We start from the raw sequence: 8,352 nt of genomic DNA, 5'->3' as shown, positions 1-8,352 counted from the left end.
ACATGGCACATGTATACATATGTAACCTGCACGTTATGCACATGTACCCTAGAACTTAAAGTATAATAAAAAAAAAATAAAAAAAATAAATAAATAAAATTTAGATTACGGTAAAAAAAAAAAAAAAAAAAGCCAATCACTGAGACAAGTATTGAGAAGGAAGAAGGCTTTAATTGGGTGCCGCAGCCAAGGAAATGGGAGCTCAGTCTCAAATTCATGTCCCCAACTGACTAAAACTAGGGGATTATATAGTAGGGATAAAATGTAACAATGTGTAAGAAAATAGGAACTAGGGAGGAGTAAGGAAGCAATCAAGATGAATGAGGGGTCCAGCATCCCATTGGATGTAATGATCTGGTAAGTTTCAGTTCTTTGATACTTTGAGAGGCCTGAAGATCATTTCCTGAAAAAGGAACTCAGATAAAACAAATGTAAGATTTGAGCTTTAAGAACAGAAGGGTTGGGCCGGGCGCGGTGGCTCAAGCCTGTAATCCCAGCACTTTGGGAGGCTGAGACGGGCGGATCACGAGGTCAGGAGATCGAGACCATCCTGGCTAACACGGTGAAACCCCGTCTCTACTAAAAAATACAAAAAACTAGCTGGGCGAGGTGGCAGGCGCCTGTAGTCCCAGCTTACTCGGGAGGCTGAGGCAGGAGAATGGCGTGAACCCGGGAGGCGGAGCTTGCAGTGAGCTGAGATCCGGCCACTACACTCCAGCCTGGGCGACAGAGCAAGACTCCGTCTCAAAAAAAAAAAAAAAAAAAAGAACAGAAGGGTCACTTTCTATGTTTATCAAAACAACAACAACAAAAAACTTTTGATGGAACTATTGGGTTGATTTCAGGTCTCCCTTTCTATTTGTCAATCCCACAGTCACAGGGAGTCTGGCCCTGGATCTTTCTGGCTGCCTCATAGTTGAGGAGGGGCATTGTGGGAGGCTTCATACCATGGGTGACCTTGTGACCACCCAGGAATCAAAGGTTAATTTAACACTAGAAGATTGTGTTTCAGAAATCTCTCTCTCTCTCGGCCCCACTTCCACCAAAGATAAATTATAGCAGGACCAGTGTACCTGCAAAATGAGTTTAGTTCCATATACGTGGCCTGATTACCACATGAAGTGCAACAAAAATCACTATCCACATAGGCTCTCTCCTAAGTTGGCTTTACTGGAACCTCTCACAAGGCCACTGCAATCAAAACCCTAAGAAAATAAACATTTTCTCCAACTGCGTTCCATTGCAAAAGAAAACGTTATTAACCATATGCAAGCACCCACATTACCATGAATTAATAGTCACAAATAATTTACACATTCTAGAGAAATTAGGCAGAGGGAGAAATATGCTTCAAATTCTGTTTACAAAAGTATACTCAATATACAAAAAGTTCTCCAGACCCTGGAAAACAAAACCAAAAGAATCAGCAATATTTCAAACCAAGAAAAGCCATAAAAATTATTTCAGTCCTCCATTAGTTCACTCCACGCAATCAACTCCTGCCCAGCTTCATGTTTGGTTAACAATCACAATCTTTATGAACACATCAGTGTGTCTTTTATTTACTTATTTATTTTTGAGACAGAGTCTCACTGTGTCGCCCATGCTGGAGTGCAGTGGTGCGATCTCACCTCACTGCAACCTCCATCACCTGGGTTCTAGCAATTCTCACGCCTCAGCTTCCTGAGTAGCTGGGACCACAGGTGTGCACCACCACACCTGGGTACTTTTTGTATTTGTATTTTCAGTAGAGACAGGGTTTTGCCATGTTGACCAGGCTGGTCTCAAACTCTTGGCCTCAAGTGATGAACATTCGCCCACCTTGGCCTCCCAAAGTGCTGGGATTACAGACATGAGCCAATGTGCCTGGCCACACATTGGTCTTTCAATTACTGCACTGGAAGTTTTCTCTGTAATCCAATGACAACAATTTTTAATTACATGAAAAATTTACTTAAAACATCCCATTTATATTTACTGAATTCTTTCATTTTTCAGTTTATCCAGATTGCTTCTGAAAATTGAAATATTAGACACCATCATTTAAAGTTATTTCTTTGTCAACCATTTTTTTAATAGCCAGTGAACATCAGGTGCTCACCTAAGAGCTTCAAAGTTAAATATATAGGCATATTCACCAATAACTCAGAAGACTCAGCTGTTTTCATTAAACCAACAACATTAAATTAATCTTACTTATCAAAAGCTTGACTAAAAGGTCATTTTGTTTTGGTTGGGTTTATAGTCTTATAAGTTTTTGTGCCAAACTGTTATCTGAAAATATCTAGCAAAGACAAATATAAGCGCAGACAAAAATATATGCTGACAATTCTTAAGACACTTCTGTTTTTTTATTACCGATAATTTTAAAGCTGGCTTGTTTAGTAAGGATTTACTTAAGTCACATGAACTTGAAAATTGCTTGGACTTATTTACTTAATTTATGAGCACTCTTTTACTTATAAGTCAATTTGGGAGACACAACATGTAACTTAATAATAAATGTACACACATAAACACAGCTAGACCTATATATACACACACAAAGAACCAGTAGCTTTTACCTTTGAACTCTCTCCATGAGATAGCAATACAAACTCACCAATCTACAAACATGTTCACATGGCTGAACTTTGTTATCCCCAATAGGTAACGCAGTGAAGGCTGTGAACCCAAATTTTAGGTAAAGCAGTTTTCTTTTTTTTTTTTTTTTTTTTTTTTTTTTTTTTTGAGACGGAGTCTCGCTCTGTCGCCCAGGCTGGAGTGCAGTGGCCAGATCTCCGCTCACTGCAAGCTCTGCCTCCCGGGTTCACGCCATTCTCCTGCCTCAGCCTCCCGAGTAGCTGGGACTACAGGCGCCCGCCACCTCGCCCGGCTAGTTTTTTGTATTTTTTAGTAGAGACGGGGTTTCACCGTGTTAGCCAGGATGGTCTCGATCTCCTGACCTCGTGATCCGCCCGTCTCGGCCTCCCAAAGTGCTGGGATTACAGGCGTGAGCCACCGCGCCCGGCCAGGTAAAGCAGTTTTCATGGCAGTTTAAAGGCCAAACCTCCACAGACTCTAAACAGCATCACAGAGAACACTACCTAGAACCAACTAACCAGGCCCAACCCTGCTTAGAACAGCAACACAAAAGCCTGAATACAGGAACTCCATCCCACTTTCTCATTCAGCAGCAAACTCCAGTTTCCAAACAATATTGGGGCCAAACAGTATTACAAAAGAACACCAAGTTGACTGAATTCCAGTTTCCCATGACTCTAGCAAATATATACAAATAATCACCAAAACATAATCCAGCTGCTGCAGCAACATACAAGCCCTAAAAGTACCCAGACTGAAACAGTCAGGGTGCTTCCTCTCTCCATTGGTTAGGTTTGATCAACCTGCCAACAAAAATTCCTTTCACATTTCTCAAATTGAGAGGAGCCAGTTGTGCTGCCTGGTACCCACAAAAGACACTCACTTGCCCCAACACAACACACAATTGCCAACAAGCCCCCAAGAGTGTCCAGACTGAGAGGCAGAGTGCATCCCTCTCAATTCCAAAGACTGAACTTGGGCCTGTTCAACCTGCAAATGGAAATTCCTTTAAAAATTTCTCAAACTGAGAAGAGCAGATCCTGCTGTCTGAGCCTATAAAGGACAATCACCTATCTGGATGCAAATGTCAAATTTCAAAGGCAGTTCTTCCAGGTAATCAGGAATGTGGTTGGGGCCGGCTGCAGTGGGACCAGAGAGAGACTGAAACTCACCTCCAGCCAAAATTAGTGGGGCAATTGCTTGGGAGGGCTTCTGAGACGCCTGGCGCATGGCAGCAGAACCATGAGCAACACTTTCCCAGCCAGGGAACCAGAATCTGTTACCAAAACCTCAGGGGTTTGGTCTAGGTCCCGCTGCTCACTGCACAGAAAGCCAATCACTGAGATGATGAGTATTGCCTAGAAGAAGGCTTTAATCGGGTGCTGCAGTGGAGGAGATGGGAGCTCAGTCTCAAATCCATCTCCCTGACCCACTAAAACTAAGGGTTTATATAGCAGGCAAGAAATGTAACAGTGTAAGAAAGTAGGAACTAGAATGGGGCAAGGAAACAAGAGGAATGAGGGGTCCCACATCCCATCATTGTCTGGATGTAGTGATCTGGTGAGTTTCAGTTCTTTGATACTTTTTTTGAGATGCCTGAAGGTCTTTCCTGAGGAAGTACTTCAGATAAAACAAATGTAAGTTTCAAGTCCTTCAGGACCAGAAGGGTCAATTTCTATGTTTATCAAAAAAACCTTTCTATGGGACAATTGGGTCAGTTTCAGTTTTTGTGTATTGATTGCATATTAAATTATATTTTACACATATTCAGTACCACACAGTAAAATGAATGTCACTTTTTTCTTTTTTATGTTCTTTAAATGAGGCTGTTAGAAAACATAGCCTGGTATTCCTGGCGCCTTCTATCCCTGTGGATGGTGGTGTGCAGTGCTTTGCACACACATCTCATTTCATTTAATCCCTGGTAGTCCTGAGATCTGGGCAGGATTGCTCTGTCTTCAGGTTTGCTTCTTGGTCAGGGCCTGGTTGCCCCCACCTAACTCTGCCCCAGCCTCAGGGAGGGCAGAAGTCCCCTGCCCCAGACCCTGTGCTTCCCACAGATGCAGAAGTGGCCGCCCTGGGACCTGCTCCCATGGCAAGTGCAGCCCAGGCAGCCTTCCTCCTCTGAGTTCCCGCTGCAGCCACTCTCTCTCCCTCCCTCGGGCTCTCACCCACTTTGCTTTCTGCCTCCGTAGGGTCCATCCATTCTCCCCAGGTGGGTTCTCAGCCCTCTCTGAGGGCAGATTCTCTAGTGACCTTGATGTCCTTCAGTGCCTTGGGGGCCACGGAGACCAGGCAGTGTGGGCGGGCTCTCTGTGAATGGGAGGTGGGTGGGCAATGGAGCAAGAGGTTTGCCCATGCAAACCTCTGGCTCTCCAGGTTCTCCCCTTGGGTTCTGGGGCTGATGTGGGAACCTCTGCCCCTTCTGAACTGAGTCCCAACTCACCTGGCTGTCTCTGTGGCTTTCTCCAACCAGCTATGATGCTGTTCTTTGACAACTTTGCAGACATCGTGCCCTTTAACTCCTGGGACCAGCTCATGAGGCAGCTGAACCTCACAGACAATGAGATCCACATGGTAAGAGCTGATACAGCATGCCCAAGGGATGCTTTGTATGCAATGCTGATGAAATGGGTCAACAAAACTGGACAGGATGCCTCGATCCACACCCTGCTGGATGCCTTGGAGAGGATGGGAGAGAGACATGCAAAGGAGAGGATTCAGGACCTCCTGGTGGACTCTGGAAAATTCATCTACTTGGAAGATGGCACAGGCTCTGCCGTGTCCTTGGAGTGAAAGACTCTTTTTACCAGAAGTTTCCTTTTAGGTGCTAATAGTTTGTTTTGTTTTGTTTTGTTTACATATATATAAAATAAATACTTAGCTGGGCGTGGTGGCATGCCTGTAATCCCAGCACTGTGGGACGGTGAGGCGGGTGGATCACTTGAGGTCAGGAGTTCAAGACCAACCTGACCAACATGGTGAAACGCCATCTCTACAAAAAAAATACAAAAATTAGCTGGGTGTGATGGTGCATGCCAATATTCTCAGCTACTCAGGAGGCTGAGGCAGGAGAATCGCTTGAACCCACGAGGCAGTGAGCCGAGATTGCACCACTGCACTCCAGCCAGAGTGACAGAGCAAGACTCCATCTCAAGATAAAATAAAATTGAATGAATTATTGCCTGACTGAGGCTCATATGCCAAAGAAAAATCTGGTTCTCTCCTGAGCTGGCCGGTCTGCTTGGGTCTCCATGTGTTTCCTTATCATGGTGGTTAATTGTAGGTGTTAATTTGAATGGATTAAGGAACACTTAGAGCACTTGTAAGGCATTATTTCTGGGATATTATTTCTGGGCATGTCTTCAAGGGTGTTTCCAGAGGGAATTGGCACGCAATCAGGTGGACTGAGTGGAAAAGACCCACCCCTAATGTTGGGGGGCACCATCCAATAGACTGGGGAGCCAGATAGAACAAAAAAAGAAAAGCAAATCCATCTGATCTCCTGGAACTGGGACACTCTTATTCTGCCTGTGGACATCAGACTCTAGGATTTCTAGCCCTTGGACTCCAGGGCTTACATGAGTGGCCCCCAGAGGATGTAAGGACTTTGGCCTTGAACTAAGAATTACACCATCGGCTTCCCTGGGTCTTAGGCTTTGGACTGGATTAAGCCCTGCTTCCAGCATTCCAGGGTCTCTGCTGTGAAGATGGCCTGTTGTGGAACTTCTCTGCCTCCATTATGAGATGCATTAATTCCTCCAATAAGTCCCATTTCATATAGAGTCATTTGCTCCACAACAACATTTCAGTCAAGGTAACAGCATATAAGATGGTGACTATCCTGTAAGCTAAGGTTAATTTATTAATTATTTAATTTATTTACCTTGAGTTCAAGTCACAATTGAAGTACATATACCTTTGGAGATTTGGACTTTTGTATATAAAAGTGCTATTTTTTTGGCAGGGGTAGAGGGGAGCTCTCATCCTAAACAAATGTGTTATTTGGTACCTATGCAAAGATTTGGCTAAAAGGAAGAAAAGAATTGCTTCCGTAAATCAAGCATTTTCTTAGAAAAATGGGAGCCCACCTAAATGTTTTTCAAGCTCACGTGATCTGAGGTAATCTTTAGTATATAAAAAGCTAGTTTAAGTTTCTTGGTTTAATTAAAACAGACAATTCTTCAGAGTTGTCAACATTATATACAGTTCACACATACAACGTGTACCTGGATTTACTAATCAAAACACTTACGTGTCTTTAAGATCATAAAACTGTAAATTCAACAGGAGAACAAAATGTACAAGGAAAAGATAAATTTCCTGATGTATATGAAACACAAGAATGAAAAAAAGGATTGAAAAGAGTAATATATTTTCAATGTATGGTTCTTTGTATTTTGTTTGTGAGTTTTTTATATGTTATGTGTTTGTTTTGTGTTTTTTATGTGTTGTGTGATGTTTGTGTCTTTTTTTTGTTTTTTTTGTTTTTTTTTGAGACAGAGTCTTGCTCTTGCCCAGGCTGGAGTGCAGTGGTGTGATCTCAGCTCACTGCAAGCTCCGCCTCCCAGGTTCACACCATTCTCCTGCCTCAACCTCCCAAGTAGCTGGGACTACAGGCACCCGCCACTACGCCCGGCTAATTTTCTGTAATTTTAGTAGAGACGGGGGTTCACCATGTTAGCCAGGATAGTCTCAATCTCCTGACCTCGTGATCTGCCCATCTCGGCCTCCCAAAGTGTTGGGATTACAGGTGTGAGCCACCAGGCAAGGCCATTTCTTGTGTCTTTTTTGGTATGATTTTTATAAGGTGTCTACTTTTAAGTATTTTTATATTTAATTTTTGGTAACTTAAAAATCTTAGTTATATTAACCTAAGTTAAATGAAGGTCATTTGTATTAGTCTGTTTTCTGTTGCTATCACTGAATACCTCAGAGTAGGGAGTGGGTAATTTATAAAGAAAATAAATTGATGTATTACGGTTCTTGGGGCTAGGAAGTCCAAGGGCAAAGGGCCAAATCTAGGGAGGGCCTTCTTGCTGATGGACTCTGATATGGTTTAGATCTGTGGCCCCACCAAAGTCTCATCATGTTGAATTGTAGTTCCCAGTGTTGGAGGTGGGGCCTGTTGGAGGTGATTGGATCATGAGGGCAGATTTCTCATAAACGTTTTAACACCATTCCTCTTGGTACTATCCTCCTGACAGTGAGTTAGTTCTCATGAGATCTGATTGTCAAAAAATCTGTGGCACCTCCCCATTCTCTCTTCCTCCTGCTCTGCCATGTGAAGTGCTGTCTCTCCCTTTGCCTTCTGCCGTGATTGTAACTTTCCTGAGGCTTCCCTATATGCCAAGCAGATGCCAGCATCATGCTTCCTGTACAGCTTGTGGACCTGTGAGCCAAATAAACCTCTTCCTCTTTATAAATCATCCAGTGTCTGGTATTAATTTATAGCAATGCGAGAACAAACTAATACAAAGTCTGTCTGCAGAGTCCCAAGTTGGTGCAGGACATTATAGGGCGAGGGGACACACTGAGAGGCAAATAGGCTTTTATAACAGAGTCACTGTATTAGTTTGTTTTGCATTGCTATAAAGAAATACCTGAGCCTGAGTAATTTATAAAGAAATTAAGTTAATTAGCTCACACTTCTGCAAGCTGTACAGGAAGCATGGCAGCTTCTGCTGCTAGGAGGCCTCAGGAAGCCTCCAATCATGGCAGAAGGCAAAGGGGGAGTGAGCTGTCTCACATGACCAGAGCAGGAGGTAG

General features: G+C 43.3%; 1 protein-coding gene across 1 annotated transcript in view; it reads left to right on the top strand.

The window, feature by feature from the left end:
- The window catches only part of TNFRSF10A (TNF receptor superfamily member 10a), a 34,542-nt gene extending 28,025 nt beyond the window's left edge, over positions 1 to 6,517 (top strand). Inside the window, exon 10 of the mRNA XM_023216725.1 lies at positions 5,060 to 6,517. Coding sequence (XP_023072493.1) covers positions 5,060 to 5,379 — 320 coding nt within the window. The 3' untranslated portion in view covers positions 5,380 to 6,517. The remainder of the gene's footprint in view (positions 1 to 5,059) is intronic.
- Positions 6,518 to 8,352: the final 1,835 nt, after the last annotated feature.

Source organism: Piliocolobus tephrosceles, chromosome 7 (assembly GCF_002776525.5).
Source record: "Piliocolobus tephrosceles isolate RC106 chromosome 7, ASM277652v3, whole genome shotgun sequence".
Classification (NCBI taxonomy): Eukaryota; Metazoa; Chordata; class Mammalia; order Primates; family Cercopithecidae; genus Piliocolobus; species Piliocolobus tephrosceles.
This window is presented reverse-complemented; position numbering and strand designations above follow the sequence as displayed.